This window comes from Panthera onca, chromosome C1, assembly GCF_046562875.1.
Source record: "Panthera onca isolate mPanOnc1 chromosome C1, mPanOnc1 haplotype 2, whole genome shotgun sequence".
Lineage (NCBI taxonomy): Eukaryota > Metazoa > Chordata > Mammalia > Carnivora > Felidae > Panthera > Panthera onca.
In genome coordinates this window covers 167,708,343-167,725,435 of record NC_138346.1, presented here as the reverse complement: position 1 = coordinate 167,725,435, position 17,093 = coordinate 167,708,343, and the positions used below count along the sequence as shown (strand labels likewise).

General features: G+C 41.6%; 1 protein-coding gene across 5 annotated transcripts in view; it reads left to right on the top strand.

The window, feature by feature from the left end:
* The window catches only part of DNAJC6 (DnaJ heat shock protein family (Hsp40) member C6), a 155,603-nt gene that overhangs the window by 97,881 nt on the left and 40,629 nt on the right, over positions 1-17,093 (top strand). For all 5 annotated transcript variants that reach the window (XM_078451815.2, XM_078451818.2, XM_078451817.2 and 2 more), the window contains 3 exons: positions 4,003-4,153; positions 5,262-5,311; positions 5,411-5,559. In XM_078451815.2, the coding sequence (XP_078307941.2) occupies positions 4,003-4,153; positions 5,262-5,311; positions 5,411-5,559 (350 nt within the window). The remainder of the gene's footprint in view (positions 1-4,002; positions 4,154-5,261; positions 5,312-5,410; positions 5,560-17,093) is intronic.

Genomic DNA, 17,093 nt, shown 5'->3' with positions numbered 1-17,093 from the left:
TTAAGCTCTCTGCCTCAGTTTTCTGATCTGTGAAAGAAAATAATAATAATATCTTCTTCACAGGTATGCTTTGAGGATTAAATGAATAAATATTGGTAAAATGCTTAGAATAATACCTAGCAGATAGTTCAGTGTTACATGAGCGTTCATAATTATGGTTCTCATTACACGAATCTTTTATCTTTTATTTATTAAAAAAACCTTAAATATTGCAATTTTTCATTTATAAATGTTTCAGTATTTATTCTGGTAAGTGAGGACTGTTGTTGAACATAACTATAGTATTATTACCCCTAAAAAAGTAACAATAAACCTTTTTTTTTTTTAATTTTTTTTTTTAACATTTATTTATTTTTGAGACAGAGCATGAACGGGGGAGGGTCAGAGAGAGAGGGAGACACAGAATCAGAAGCAGGCTCCAGGCTCTGGGCCATCAGCCCAGAGCCTGATGCGGGGCTCGAACTCACGGACTGCAAGATTGTGACCTGAGCCGAAGTCGGACGCTCAACCGACTGAGCCACCCAGGCACCCCAACAATAAACCTTTAATATCAAATACTCAGAAAGTGCTCAAATTCCAGTCGCCCCATAAATGTGATTAATTTTTTATAGTTTGTTTGGATTAAGTTCCAAACAAGATCTGATCTGTCTTTTTAAAAATTTTTTTCTAATGTTTATTTATTTTTGACAGAGAGAGAGAGAGAGAGAGAGAGAGAGAGAGACAGAGAGAGTGAGCATGAGTGGGGGAGGGGCAGAGAGAGAGGGAGACACAGAATCTGAAACAGGCTTCAGGCTCTGAGCTATCAGCACAGAGCCCAACGCGGGGCTCGAACACACCGACAGTGAGATCACGACCTGAGCTGAAGTTGGATGCTCAACCAACCAACTGAGCCACCCAGGTGCCCCATTGGCTGATTTGTCTCTTAATATATTTTGATCTATATATTCCTCCTCCAACTTTCCTTTTTCTTCCAATTTATTTTTTTCTAGCTTTATTGAGGTATAGTTGATATATAAAAATTACACACATTTAATGTATACATTGTGATGACTTTAAATATGTGTGTATACCCGAAAAACAAATAACCCAGTGAAGAAATGGGCAGAAAACATGAATAGACACTTCTCTAAAGAAGACATCCAGATGGCCAACAGGCACATGAAAAGATGATCAACGTCGCTCCTTATCAGGGAAATACAAATCAAAACCACACTCAGATATCACCTCACACCAGTCAGAGTGGCCAAAATGAACAAATCAGGAGATTATAGATGCTGGAGAGGATGTGGAGAAACGGGAACCCTCTTGCACTGTTGGTGGGAATGCAAATTGGTGCAGCCTCTCTGGAAAACAGTGTGGAGGTTCCTCAGAAAATTAAAAATAGACCTACCCTATGACCCAGCAATAGCACTGCTAGGAATTTACCCAAGGGCTACAGGAGTACTGATGCATAGGGGCACTTGTACCCCATTGTTTATAGCAGCACTCCCAACAATAGCCAAATTATGGAAAGAGCCTAAATGTCCATCAACTGATGAATGGATAAAGAAATTGTGGTTTATATACACAATGGAGTACTACATGGCAATGAGAAAGAACAAAATATGGCCCTTTGTAGCAACGTGGATGGAACTGGAGAGTGTGATGCTAAGTGAAATTAGCCATACAGAGAAAGACAGATACCATATGTTTTCACTCTTATGTGGATCCTGAGAAACTTAACAGAAACCCATGGGGGAGGGGAAGGAAAAAAAAAAAGAGGTTAGAGTGGGAGAGAGCCAAAGCATAAGAGACTGTTAAAAACTGAGAACAAACTGAGGGTTGATGGGGGGTGGGAGGGAGGGGAGGGTGGGTGATGGGTATTGAGGAGGGCACCTTTTGGGATGAGCACTGGGTGTTGTATGGAAACCAATTTGACAATAAATTTCATATATTGAAAAAAAAATATGTGTGTATACTTATGATACTATTACCACAATCTCCAAAAATCTCCTTGTGAAGTATTTTTTTATATGAATACTTAACATGAAATCTGTCTTCTTGAAATATTTTATTTATTTTTTATTTGAGAGGGAGAGAGAGAGCATGAATGTAAGTGGGGGAGGGGCAAGGGAGAGGAGGAGAGAGACTCTCAAGCAGGCTCCATGCCCAGTGCAGAGCCTGAGGTGGGGCTTGGTCCTGTGACCCTGGGATCATGACCTGAGCTGAAATCAAGAATCAGAGGCTTAACTGACTGAGCCACCCAGGCACCACCCCCCTACTTAACATATTTTAAAGTCCATTATAAATATTACAGTTTAAAATAAAGTAAATAAATGTTACAATTTTTTAAAAAGAAGAGATGTCATCATATAGTTGAAAAGTGAATAATGATTAAAAATAACATAAGAATTTCAGGGTGTGACATAATAATAGTTAGCTGCAGTCTGTTGGCCCCTAAATATATTAGGTTCTATGCTAATAGTTTTATATGCACTTATTTAACCTTTCCCTATGAAGAAGGCACTATTTTTATCCCAATTTTAAAGTCAGGAAGAAAGAGGCTTATAAAGACTGTTACTTCCAGGGTGTCTGGGTGGCTCAGTCAGTTAAGCCTCTGACCCTTGATTTCAGCTGAGGTCATGATCTCACAGTTTGTGAGTTCAAGCCCTGGCAGTGCAGAGCCTACTGGGGATTCTCTGTTTTCTCTCTCTCTCTCTCTCTCTCTCTCTCTCTGTCCCTCCCCTGCTCTCTCTCTCCAAATAAATAAATAAACTTAAAAAAAAAAGACTGTTACTTCCTTCCCAAGGTCACACAGGAGTAGCAAGGCTGAGCCAGAACCCAGCTGAGAATGACTCCTGCTCTTGACTGCTAGGCTGAAGAGGCTACCTGGCCATTGTTTCCATTAGCCTCCTCTACACAGGTTCCTTCTTTCTTCCTGTATCAGCCTTTGTAAGCTAAGTTGTGTTATGATGAGGAACATTCCCAAAATGGAATGGGGGTGCTTCTAATAATAAAGGGTTGGTCATCACTCATCCTGCATGTTCATTGAAGGTCAGCTGGGAGCTCTGCCACACAGTTTCCTATTCCAGGACCTGGGAGTCCTGGACAGAGCAGCCATGATCTCAAACCTTGCCAGTTGCTAGGGCAAAGAAAGAGAGAGACGGGGACAGAAACACAGAGAGGGAATGAGAACTATGGGGAGTTTCACACTCACAGTTAAGTGCTGTATCCTGAGTGACACACAGTACCTACCTTCACTGACATATCATAGACTAGAGTGGTGGTTTTCAACCAGGGGTAGTTTTGCCTTCCAGGGGATATGTGCCAATGTCTGGAGACAATTTGGGTTGTCCCAGCTGGTGGCAGTGGGGTGCTACTGGTGCTCTCTAGTGACTAGGAGCCAGGGATGCTGCTAAATACTCTACAATGTACTGGGCATCCCCACCCCCATAGCAAAGAGGTATTTGGCTCTAAATGTCAATGGTGCCAAGGTTGAGCTAACCACAAGGGACCAGAAGGTACAATTTTGTGAAGCTGTAAGGAATGAAAAACTGAAGTACTTGATAAATAATACTGATGATCACCATGCATCCTAAAAACTGTTAAAAGGCCCCTGAGAGGTTATTTTCCATGATGGACGTGAAGAATGACTTAGCGGGAGAGGCATGAGATGAATCTTCTAACACATTCAGCTCCCTCGCAGGGCAGAGGAGGCCCCTGCACACACTTCTAAGCTAAGCTGCTCTTCCTCTGATGTGGGCATTGTCTCAGAGAAGTATAATGAAGGCCACATGGACAATTACATTTTTTCTAATATTCATGTTAAAAAATGTGAGACTTAGCAAAGTGCTTCTCTTGGTCTCCCAGGCAGGCCCAGCAGCACTGCAGTAACCCAGAGTCAGTAAGTTCTGAGAGTGAGCATAACTTACAGGAATATCTTTCCTGGTCTGCATATGTTACGGGAATGAAGAGAGATCGTGTAGTCTGTGTATCAGCTCCATTTCTGTTTTTCATTGGCAGGTGCCTCATCCCCAGACATGGAGCCCAGCTATGGGGGAGGTCTCTTCGACATGGTGAAAGGAGGTGCAGGGAGGCTCTTCAGTAACTTAAAGGACAACTTGAAAGACACCCTCAAAGACACATCTTCCAGAGTTATACAATCTGTTACCAGGTATGTACATTCTTCCCAGTTAAGTTAATGGACCTCCGTGCCTCCAAAGGATCTGGTTACCTGGTTACCAGCCAACTGATTTTCTGGCTCAAGGACTGTCAATTATGTGATATAATTGCATGGAATCTGATCAACCAAGCAATGTCATTGAAGCCATAAAGTTGAGGCCTTCGGAAGCTACAAGCACAGGCCAGGAGGACTCAGTGCATTTTTATATTAAAATACACTGGTTGCCATCCCTGTCTTTTGAATCCAGCATCCTGGGTTCTAATGCATTATCTGCCCTTGTTAACCATGTGATCTAGGCAATTTAATTAACCTCTCTGAGCTTGACTTTTATACTCTGGTAGGATTCATGTCTTTGGTTGATTTGAGAATTAAATGAGAAGTTAAATGAGATAATAATGCACATGCAATCTGAAAAATACTCATTGGATCATAGTGGAAACATTTATTTTTTGTATCTTAGTAGCTCTTTGAATCTTGTTTAGTGGAAGACATTTTCTACCCTTCTGCTGTATGAAAATTCTTACAAGCAGGCCATATGAATTCTATTTTATTCTTAGGTATTAGAAAATTCTAAGATCACTTTAGGTTGTAATATGCAGTTTTGAATCATAAATTCAAATGTCAAGCCCAAAAGATTAATCAAGATTTTAATCTTTGTTCAAAGGCAAAATTTATCCCTTACCAGCAATTGCCAACCAGGGCCTGGTGGACAGAGAAAAGATATCCCTTGTTGTTTCTCCATCACTTCCTTACCTACCCTCTCACTGTTCACACTTACAGGAGATGTTCAAGCAGGCAAAGAGGCTGGAATAATCAGTGTTAATGAATAAGCACTGTTTTCTATTCTGAGATTGATTCTGTTCGGGAAGTGTCACCTACAAAGGGTATTGGGGTACATCAGTTGGAGTGGTAGATTTACGCTCCTGAGGGTATGGGTTGCTTCTCTCAACAATTATCCTTTGTTAGAGAGAAGGCCTTGAGCTAAGAAAAACGCCTACTGGATGAAGTGTCCAAGTCATGATGGGCAAGTGATCGAGAGGGGGATATCCTGGCATATTTGGATCACTTTAATGAGCACCCTTTCCTGTCTTGCTTTTAGCTACACGAAGGGAGATTTAGACTTTACTTATGTTACCTCCAGAATTATTGGTAAGTTTCTCATGTTTATTAACAGCTCAGCTTTCAGTTGCTGCTCATTGCAACAGCATACCCATTTAACCGATATTCTCTCTCTGTGATCCCTCCTAGTGATGTCCTTTCCTCTGGACAACGTTGACATAGGATTCAGGAATCAGGTGGATGACATCCGAAGCTTTTTGGATTCCAGACATCTTGACCACTACACGGTGTACAATCTGTCACCCAAGTCTTATCGAACTGCCAAGTTTCACAGCAGGGTAAGGAGTTTTAGCACTGGGATGCCATGGTTGAAGATGTAACAGGGTATTTTTCCCTTTAAGAGATATCCTCAAAGCCTTTGTCCTCAGACACACAAAGCTGATAAACTATACACTCTGGACACTTCTAGTCATGAAGTATTTATTAGGCTGCTACAAAATATTTTGAAGATTTTCCTTGGGTGAGGACATTTGCAGGAAAAGTTTATCTGTCAATGAGATACCATATAATTTGGGGTCTCAAATCACTTGTGGCTGTTGCTTAGTTGTTAGGGCACATTGCTCTGAGGCTCAGTTGGAGATAGAGCTGCTATGGAGGGCAATTGGTGAGCCTTCTACTGCCCTTAACCTTCCCTCATTGCTACTTAGGCATCATGATGCATCAGTGTCGCTAGACCAATATAGACACCACTCAGTATAATGGAAATAGCTCTCTGACATTCAGTAAAGGTGCTTTTTTCATAAGTATAAAATAGCACACAAACAGTCCACACTGTGGGTTTGGTAATACTATTACTAATATTTGGAGCTTTTACACTGTCCCCTGAGGTGGATGGAGACCTGGGGCACAGAGAATTAAGGTGACTTGCCCAAGACCATTACCACTAGCAGGTGGTCTAAGGCTTGCTTGTGTTCTTAACCATTGCTCTGGGCCGACATATTACTTGGGAAAGCTGGCTTATCCTCCTAAGGAACTTTTTTTTTTTTTAATTTTTTTTTTATTTTTTAATATATGAAATTTACTGTCAAATTGGTTTCCATACAACACCCAGTGCTCATCCCAAAAGGTGCCCTCCTCAATACCCATCACCCACCCTGCCCTCCCTCCCACCCCCCATCAACCCTCAGTTTGTTCTCAGTTTTTAACAGTCTCTTATGCTTTGGCTCTCTCCCACTCTAACCTCTTTTTTTTTTTTTTTTTTTTTTCCCTTCCCCTCCCCCATGGGTTTCTGTTATGTTTCTCAGGATCCACATAAGAGTGAAACCATATGGTATCTGTCTTTCTCTGTATGGCTTATTTCACTTAGCATCACACTCTCCAGTTCCATCCATGTTGCTACAAAAGGCCATATTTCATTTTTTCTCATTGCCACGTAGTATTCCATTGTGTATATAAACCACAATTTCTTTATCCATTCATCAGTTGATGGACATTTAGGCTCTTTCCATAATTTGGCTATTGTTGAGAGTGCCGCTATAAACATTGGGGTACAGGTGCCCCTATGCATCAGTACTCCTGTATCCCTTGGATAAATTCCTAGCAGTGCTATTGCTGGGTCATAGGGTAGGTCTATTTTTAATTTTCTGAGGAACCTCCACACTGCTTTCCAGAGCGGCTGCACCAATTTGCATTCCCACCAACAGTGCAAGAGGGTTCCTGTTTCTCCACATCCTCTCCAGCATCTATAGTCTCCTGATTTCTTCATTTTGGCCACTCTGACTGGCGTGAGGTGGTATCTGAGTGTGGTTTTGATTTGTATTTCCCTGATAAGGAGCGACGTTGAACATCTTTTCATGTGCCTGTTGGCCATCCGGATGTCTTCTTTAGAGAAGTGTCTATTCATGTTTTCTGCCCGTTTCTTCACTGGGTTATTTGTTTTTCGGGTGTGGAGTTTGGTGAGCTCTTTATAGATTTTGGATACTAGCCCTTTGTCCGATATGTCATTTGCAAATATCTTTTCCCATTCCGTTGGTTGCCTTTTAGTTTTGTTGGTTGTTTCCTTTGCTGTGCAGAAGCTTTTTATCTTCATAAGGTCCCAGTAATTCACTTTTGCTTTTAATTCCCTTGCCTTTGGGGATGTGCCGAGTAAGAGATTGCTACGGCTGAGGTCAGAGAGGTCTTTTCCTGCTTTCTCCTCTAAGGTTTTGATGGTTTCCTGTCTCACATTCAGGTCCTTTATCCATTTTGAGTTTTTTTTTGTGAATGGTGTGAGAAAGTGGTCTAGTTTCAACCTTCTGCATGTTGCTGTCCAGTTCTCCCAGCACCATTTGTTAAAGAGACTGTCTTTTTTCCATTGGATGTTCTTTCCTGCTTTGTCAAAGATGAGTTGGCCATACGTTTGTGGGTCTAGTTCTGGGGTTTCTATTCTATTCCATTGGTCTATGTGTCTGTTTTTATGCCAATACCATGCTGTCTTGATGATGACAGCTTTGTAGTAGAGGCTAAAGTCTGGGATTGTGATGCCTCCTGCTTTGGTCTTCTTCTTCAAAATTACTTTGGCTATTCGGGGCCTTTTGTGGTTCCATATGAATTTTAGGATTGCTTGTTCTAGTTTTGAGAAGAATGCTGGTGCAATTTTGATTGGGATTGCATTGAATGTGTAGATAGCTTTGGGTAGTATTGACATTTTGACAATATTTATTCTTCCAATCCATGAGCAGGGAATGTCTTTCCATTTCTTTATATCTTCTTCAATTACCTGCATAAGCTTTCTATAGTTTTCAGCATACAGATCTTTTACATCTTTGGTTAGATTTATTCCTAGGTATTTTATGCTTCTTGGTGCAATTGTGAATGGGATCAGTTTCTTCATTTGTCTTTCTGTTGCTTCATTGTTAGTGTATAAGAATGCAACTGATTTCTGCACATTGATTTTGTATCCTGCAACTTTGCTGAATTCATGTATCAGTTCTAGCAGACTTTTGGTGGAGTCTATCGGATTTTCCATGTATAATATCATGTCATCTGCAAAAAGCGAAAGCTTGACTTCATCTTTGCCAATTTTGATGCCTTTGATTTCCTTTTGTTGTCTGATTGCTGATGCTAGAACTTCCAGCACTATATTAAACAACAGCGGTGACAGTGGGCATCCCTGTCGTGTTCCTGATCTCAGGGAAAAAGCTCTCAGTTTTTCCCCGTTGACGATGATGTTAGCTGTGGGCTTTTCATAAATGGCCTTTATGATCTTTAAGTATGTTCCTTCTATCCCGACTTTCTCAAGGGTTTTTATTAAGAAAGGGTGCTGGATTTTGTCAAAGGCCTTTTCTGCATCGATTGACAGGATCATATGGTTCTTCTCTTTTCTTTTATTAATGTGATGTATCACGTTGATCGATTTGCGAATGTTGAACCAGCCCTGCATCCCAGGAATGAATCCCACTTGATCATGGTGAATAATTCTTTTTATATGCTGTTGAATTCGATTTGCTAGTATCTTATTAAGAATTTTTGCATCCATATTCATCAGGGATATTGGCCTGTAGTTCTCTTTTTTTACTGGGTCTCTGTCTGGTTTAGGAATCAAAGTAATACTGGCTTCATAGAATGAGTCTGGAAGTTTTCCTTCCCTTTCTATTTCTTGGAATAGCTTGAGAAGGATAGGTATTATCTCTGCTTTAAATGTCTGGTAGAACTCCCCTGGGAAGCCATCTGGTCCTGGACTCTTATTTGTTGGGAGATTTTTTGATAACCGATTCAATTTCTTCGCTGGTTATGGGTCTGTTCAAGCTTTCTATTTCCTCCTGATTGAGTTTTGGAAGCGTGTGGGTGTTTAGAAATTTGTCCATTTCTTCCAGGTTGTCCAATTTGCTGGCATATAATTTTTCATAGTATTCCCTGATAATTGTTTGTATCTCTGAGGGATTGGTTGTAATCATTCCATTTTCATTCATGATTTTATCTATTTGGGTCATCTCCCTTTTCTTTTTGAGAAGCCTGGCTAGAGGTTTGTCAATTTTGTTTATTTTTTCAAAAAACCAACTCTTGGTTTCGTTGATCTGCTCTACAGTTTTTGTTAGATTCTATATTGTTTATTTCTGCTCTGCTCTTTATTATTTCTCTTCTTCTGCTGGGTTTAGGCTGCCTTTGCTGTTCTGCTTCTATTTCCTTTAGGTGTGGTGTTAGATTTTGTATTTGGGATTTTTCTTGTTTCTTGAGAAAGGCCTGGATTGCAATGTATTTTCCTCTCAGGACTGCCTTTGCTGCATCCCAAAGCGTTTGGATTGTTGTATTTTCATTTTCGTTTGTTTCCATATATATTTTAATTTCTTCTCTAATTGCCTGGTTGACCCACTCATTCCTTAGTAGGGTGTTCTTTAACCTCCATGCTTTTGGAGGTTTTCCAGACTTTTTCCTGTGGTTGATTTCAAGCTTCATAGCATTGTGGTCTGAAAGTATGCATGGTATAATTTCAATTCTTGTAAACTTATGAAGGGCTGTTTTGTGACCCAGTATATGATCTATCTTGGAGAATGTTCCATGTGCACTCGAGAAGAAAGTATATTCTGTTGCTTTGGGATGCAGAGTTCTAAATATATCTGTCAAGTCCATCTGATCCAATGTATCATTCAGGGCCCTTGTTTCTTTATTGACTGTGTGTCTAGATGATCTATCCATTTCTGTAAGTGGGGTGTTAAAGTCCCCTGCAATGACCACATTCTTATCAATAAGGTTGCTTATGTTTATGAGTAATTGTTTTATATATCTGGGGGCTCGGGTATTTGGCGCATAGACATTTATAATAGTTAGCTCTTCCTGGTGGATAGACCCTGTGATTATTATATAATGCCCTTCTTCATCTCTTGTTACAGCCTTTAAAGTCTAGTTTGTCTGATATAAGTATGGCTACTCCAGCTTTCTTTTGGCTTCCAGGAGCATGATAAATAGTTCTCCATCCCCTCACTCTCAATCTAAAGGTGTCCTCAGATCTAAAATGAGTCTCTTGTAGACAGCAAATAGATGGGTCTTGTTTTTTTATCCATTCTGATACCCTATGTCTTTTAGTTGGCGCATTTAATCCATTTACATTCAGTGTTATTATAGAAAGATATGGGTTTAGAGTCATTGTGATGTCTGTATGTTTTATGCTTGTAGTGATGTCTCTGGTACTTTGTCTCACAGGATCCCCCTTAGGATCTCTTGTAGGGCTGGTTTCGTGGTGACAAATTCCTTCAGTTTTTGTTTGTTTGGGAAGACCTTTATCTCTCCTTCTATTCTAAATGACAGACTTGCTGGATAAAGGATTCTCGGCTGCATATTTTTTCTGTTTAGCACACTGTAGATATCGTGCCAAGCCTTTCTGGCCTGCCAAGTTTCAAAGGAGAGATCAGTCACGAGTCTTATAGGTCTCCCTTTATATGTGAGGGCACGTTTATCCCTTGCTGCTTTCAGAATTTTCTCTTTATCCTTGTATTTTGCCAGTTTCACTATGATATGTCGTGCAGAAGATCGATTCAAGTTACGTCTGAAGGGAGTTCTCTGTGCCTCTTGGATTTCAATGCCTTTTTCCTTCCCCAGTTCAGGGAAGTTCTCAGCTATAATTTGTTCAAGTACCCCTTCAGCACCTTTCCCTCTCTCTTCCTCCTCTGGGATACCAATTATGCTTATATTATTTTTTTTTAGTGTATCACTTAGTTCTCTAATTTTCCCCTCATACTCCTGGATTTTTTTATCTCTCTTTCTTTCAGCTTCCTCTTTCTCCATAACTTTATCTTCTAGTTCACCTATTCTCTCCTCTGCCTCTTCAAGCTGAGCCATCGTGGTTTCCATTTTGTTTTGCATTTCGTTTAAAGCGTTTTTCAGCTCCTCGTGACTGTTCCTTAGTCCCTCGATCTTTGTGGCAAGAGATTCTCTGCTGTCCTGTATACTGTTTTCAAGCCCAGCGATTAATTTTATGACTATTATTCTAAATTCACTTTCTGTTATATTATTTAAATCCTTTTTGATCAGTTCATTAGCTGTTGTTATTTCCTGGAGATTCTTCTGAGGGGAATTCTTCCGTTTGGTCATTTTGGAGAGTCCCTTGCGTGGTGAGGACCTGCAGGGCACTTCCCCTGTGCTGTGGTGTATAACTAGAGTTAGTGGGCGGGGCCGCAGTCCGACCCGATGTCTGCCCCCAGCCCACTGCTGGGGCCACAGTCAGACTGGTGTGTGCCTTCTCTTCCCCTCTCCTAGGGGCGGGATTCACTGTGGGGTGGCGTGGCCCCTCTGGGCTACTTGCACACTGCCAGGCTTGTGTTACTGTGGATCTGGCGTATTAGCTGGGGTGGGTAGGCAAGGTGCACGGGGGCTGGAGGGGCAGGCTTAGCTCGCTTCTCCTTAGGTGATCCACTTCAGGAGGAGCCCTGTGGCAGCGGGAGGGAGTCAGATCCGCTGCCGGAGGTTTGGCTCCGCAGAAGCACAGAGTTGGGTGTTTGCGCGGAGCGAGCAAGTTCCCTGGCAGGAACTGGTTCCCTTTGGGATTTTGGCTGGGGGATGGGCGGGGGAGATGGCGCTGGCGCCTTTGTTCCCCGCCAAGCTGACCTCTGCCGTCCGGGGGCTCAGCAGCTCTCCCTCCCTTTGTCCTCCAGCCTTCCCGCTTTCCGAGCAGAGCTGTTAACTTATGACCTCCCAGACGCTAAGTCGCGCTTGCTGTCGGAACACAGTCCGTCCGGCCCCTCCGCTTTTGCCAGCCAGACTCGGGGGCTCTGCTTGGCCGGCGAGCCGCCCCTCCGCCCCGGCTCCCTCCCGCCAGTCCGTGGAGCGCGCACCGCCTCGCCGCCCTTCCTACCCTCTTCCGTGGGCCTCTAGTCTGCGCTTGACTCCGGAGACTCCCTTCTGCTAATCCTCTGGCGGTTTTCTGGGTTCTTTAGGCAGGTGTAGGTGGAATCTAAGTGATCGGCAGGACGCGCTGTGAGCCCCGCGTCCTCCTACGCCGCCATCTTCCGGAACCTCGGACTTGCAGGTATTTCCAGTGCTTAGCAGTGTAAAAGGCACCTGTGTCACTTCTGAGTATGCTGACCTCCTTGACAAGTCCTTAGCTTGGGACGAACGCGCTTCGCTTCCTCTGTCCGCGGGAGAACGCGCCGCGGTGCGTCCGGGCGCGCGCAGCAGCTCTTTGCGCGACACAGCGGCGGCGCGCTCTCCTCCTAAGGAACTTTTTGAATAAGGCAGGGAAATATTCCTAGTTTCTGACTGGTTGAGAAGCCATGAGTGTTGGCTTAGTTTTGAATCTGATGTGAAGTCTGATCCTTCTGGCCAGGGAGTTCTTGATTTATTCACTGAATTAAGGCTTTTTCTCTTTCCAGAACATTTTCAAATATTTTGATTTAGCCTTAGATGTGATTGGTTTTGCAACTACATCTGGGTCTATTCCTAAATATAAAGGCTTTGCCACACAATGGACCCTTGAAAAGTGAAAATTTATTTTAAGTAAGCAAAATTATAGCTGCCTGTCCATCCTGTGTATCTCAGCTTTGATGCTAGAACACATTTTGCTCCAATTTTAGTTGCCATTGATAATCTTTGGGTTTCAGCTTCCAGATCTGTAAAAAACACAGGAAGGTTTGTCTGTATGTTCTCTAAAGCCTCACCTGCCCTAATGTTCAATGACATAAGGGACAGTTTTGCTAAGGACTCTCTTTTCCGTGAAGGTTCCCAGAATAGGCAAGAGGAAACCTGGTGGTTCTCAAATGTTAGTGAGCAACAAACCACCTGGAAGGTTGGGCAGACACCCAGGCCCAGAGTTTCTGCTTTAGCAGCATAGAAGAGTGGTGGGAATCTGCACCTGCTAACAACTTCCTGGGCGCCGCTCCAACTGCTGCCCTGGGGACCACTCTCGAGAAGCACTGATAAAACCATTCTGAAGCAGTTTGGTCTAAATTGCTGCTGTATAATGGAGATTTTAAATGCAGCTCTTTTAAATTCCCTATAATTAACTGCCTTTCCCACTCTTATCCCATCTATTACCTGATTCAGAACAAGTGAATTAACATCAAACAGAATGTGGGTAGATATTCTGTTTCTAACTCAGATGCAAATCTTTTGGATTGATTTTTATTGTTTGAGAGTCAATGTCATCATTTTCATAACTGAAGAACTGTGGAACACCCTTCACAATATTCCATAGAAATTTTATTTAATCATGGAAGATCTGTGATAATCTGGAAAAATTTCCCTCTGAAAGTAAATAAAGATATAATTATCATTGTAGAAACATTCATATGTATGAAGATGTCTCTTTGTGTAGTATTTGTTTTTTCTTTTTAAGTTTATTTATTTTTGAGAGAAAAAGTTCAAGTTGGGGAGGGGTAGGGAAAGAGAATGAGAGAGAGAGAGAGAGAGAGAGAGAGAGAGAGAGAGAGAATCCCAAGCAGGCTCAGCACTGCTGGCACAGTGCCTGATGCAGGGCTCAAACCCATGAGCCGTGAAATCATGACCTGAGCTGAAGTCGGATGCTTAACCGACTGAGCCACCCAGGTGGCCCTTTGTGTAGTATTTGTAAAAGCAATCTCTATAAAGATATTTAAAGCAAGGCATCTATTAGTGCAACTGCATATTTTGTGACCAGTCTTAACAGTCTTACCAAAAGACCAGGACTTACATATTGAACATCTGTCCTGGGCTGCCCTCATTTGCTCTAGAAGAGCAGGAGGGATGTTTATTTTATTTGCTACCTAGGAGCATGCCTGGCATGGCTAATACAGGTTTCTCAGAAGAATGAATGTGCCAAGAATTGTTAAACATATAGATATAAAATAAATATTTGGTTCTTGTTCTCAAGACACTTAAGCCTAGCTGAAAAAGAAGCCAAGACATGCTAAAGACAAATGCAAATAATATTTACAATCCATACTGAGAGAGTTTGGGGAAAGGAGACAGCAGTGAGAGCTGGACCTTAAAGCATGAATAAGTCTTGCTTACTTATGAGTGTAAGTGAAAGGAATAGGGTTATTTCCTCTCTGTGCAAACCGTAGAATGTGTCTTACATAGCTCTTCATGATCTTGTCTTAGCCCTGCCTCTCCAGCTTCTTTTCCACTGTTCTCCATGGCCTAAAAAACTCTATACTCCAACCAGGGAAGACACATGCTGTCTCCTTGCATGAGCTGCTCCCTCTTCCTAAGAGGCCCCCATGCGACACCCCTCACCCATCCTAACAGCCTAACTTTGCTAAGGGGAGGGTTTCAGTATACCACAAGTCTTTTCCAATTCTTTTCTCAGAAACACAGGCTTGCACTACCTCTTTAGCCTCCTCAGATAGTCCTAGAACTTGGCAGAATGCAACTGGACCCTCCAACCTAACTGGTTCTCTCAGCCCTCAGTTGTATCTCAGGAAGACAGCCCCCAAACCTTAGTATTTTCATCTGAGCTCTGTTTTGGATTTGGCTACATCTCTTTTCCAGGCCACAGTCCTTTCTCTCCCCAGCACTAATGCTGTGAATTGATTTGCATCTCATTATTGCATTAGGTTCTCATCTTCCAGTGCATGAGGGCTAGAACCATTTCTTCCTCCTTCCAGGATAATGGAGTTCTAGGTCTGCAATTGAATCTTATTTTATTTTTAAAATATTTTTTTAAATGTGTATTTATTTTGAGAGAGAGAAAGTGTGAGTAGTGGAGTGTCAGAGAGAGAGATGTCCCAATGTCCCTAGCAGGCTCCAAAGTGTCAGCACGGAGCCCAACGTGGGGCTTGATCCTACAAACTATGAGATCATGACCTGAGCCAAAATCAAGAGTCGGACCCTTAACCAAATAAACCAAATATTATTTTATTTTATTTTATTTTATTTTATTTTATTTTTTATTTTATTTTATTTTTAGATTTACATCCAAATTAGTTAGCATATAGTGCAACAATGATTTCAGGAGTAGATTCCTTAGTGCCCCTTACCCATTTAGCCCATCCCCCCTCCCACACCCCCTCCAGTAACCCTCAGTTTGTTCTCTATATTTATGAGTCTCTTCTCTTTTGTCCCCCTCTCTGTTTTTATATTCTTTTTGTTTCCCTTCCCTTATGTTCATCTGTTTGTGTCTTAAAGTCCTCATATGAGTGAAGTCATATGATTTTTGTCTTTCTCTGACTAATTTCACTTAGCATAATACCCTCCAGTTCTATCCACGTAGTTGCAAATGGCAAGATTTCATTCTTTTTGATTGCCGAGTAATACTCCATTGTGTATATATATCACATCTTCTTTATCCATTCATCCATCGATGGACATTTGGGCTCTTTCCATACTTTGGCTATTGTTGATAGTGCTGCTATAAACATGGGGGTGCATGTGTCCCTTTGAAACAGCACACCTGTATCCCACGGGTAAATGCCTAGTAGTGTAATTGCTGGGTCGTAGGGTAGTTCTTTTTAGTTTTTTGAGGAACCTCCATACTGTTTTCTAGAGTGGCTGCAGCAGCTTGCATTCCCACCAACAATGCAAAAGAGATCCTCTTTCTCCACATCCTTGCCAACATCTGTTGTTGCCTGAGTTCTTAATGTTAGCCATTCTGACAGGTGTGAGGTGGTATCTCGTGGTTTGGATTTGTATTTCCCTGATGATGAGTGATGTTGAGCATTTTTTCATGTGTCGGTTGGCCATCTGGCTGTCTTCTTTGGAGAAGTGTCTATTCATGTCTTTTGCCCATTTCTTCACTGGATTATTTGTTTTTTGGGTGTTGAGTTTGATAAGCTCTATAGATTTTAGATACTAACCCTTTATCTGATACGTCATTTGCAAATATCTTCTCCCATTCTGTCGGTTGCCTTTTACTTTTGCTGGTTGTTTCCTTCGCTGTGTAGAAGCTTTTTATTTTGATGAGGTCCCCATAGTTCATTTTTGCTTTTGTTTCCCTTGCCTCCAGAGACGTGTTGAGTAAGAAGTTGTTGCGGCCAAGATCAAAGAGGTTTTTGTCTGCTTTCTCCTCAAGGATCTTGATGGCTTCCTGTCTTACATTGAGGTCTTTCATCTGTTTTGAGTTTGTTTTTGTGTATGGTGTAAGAAAGTGGTCCAGGTTCATTGTTCTGCATGTCACTGTCCAGTTTTCCCAGCATCACTTGCTGAAGAGACTGTCATTATTCCATTGGATATTCTTTCCTGCTTTGTCAAAGATTAGTCAGCCATACGTTTGTGGGTCCATTTCTGGGTTTTCTATTCTGTTCCATTGATCTGAGTGTCTGTTTTTGTGCCAGTACCATACTGTCTTGATGATTACAGCTTTGTAGTATAGCTTGAAGTCTGGGATTGTGATGCTTCCTGCTTAGGTTTTCTTTTTCAAGATTGCTTTGGCTATTCAAGGTCTTTTCTGGTTCCATACAAATTTTAGGATTATTTGTTTTAGCTCTGTGAAGAATGCTGGTGTTATTTTGATAGGGATTGCATTGAATATGTAGATTGCTTTGGGTAGTATTGACATTTTAACAATATTTGTTCTTCCTATCCAGGAGCATGGAATCTTTTTCCATTTTTTTGTGTCTTCTTCAATTTCTTTCATAAGCTTTCTATAGTTTTCAGTGTATAGATTTTTCACCTCTTTGGCTAGATTTATTCCTAGGTATTTTATGGTTTTTTGTGCAACTGTAAATGGGATCGATTCCTTGATTTCTCTTTCTGTTGCTTCATTGTTGGTGTATAGGAATGCAGCCAATTTCTGTGCGTTAATTTTATATCCTCCAACTTTGCTGAATTAATGAATCAGTTCTAGCAGTTTTTTTGGTGGAATCTTTTGGGTTTTCCATATAGAGTATCATGTCATCTGTGAAGAGTGAAAGTTTGACCTCCTCCTGGAGGGCATATGGATGCCTTTTATTTCTTTGTGTTGTCTGATTGCAGAGGCTAAGACTTC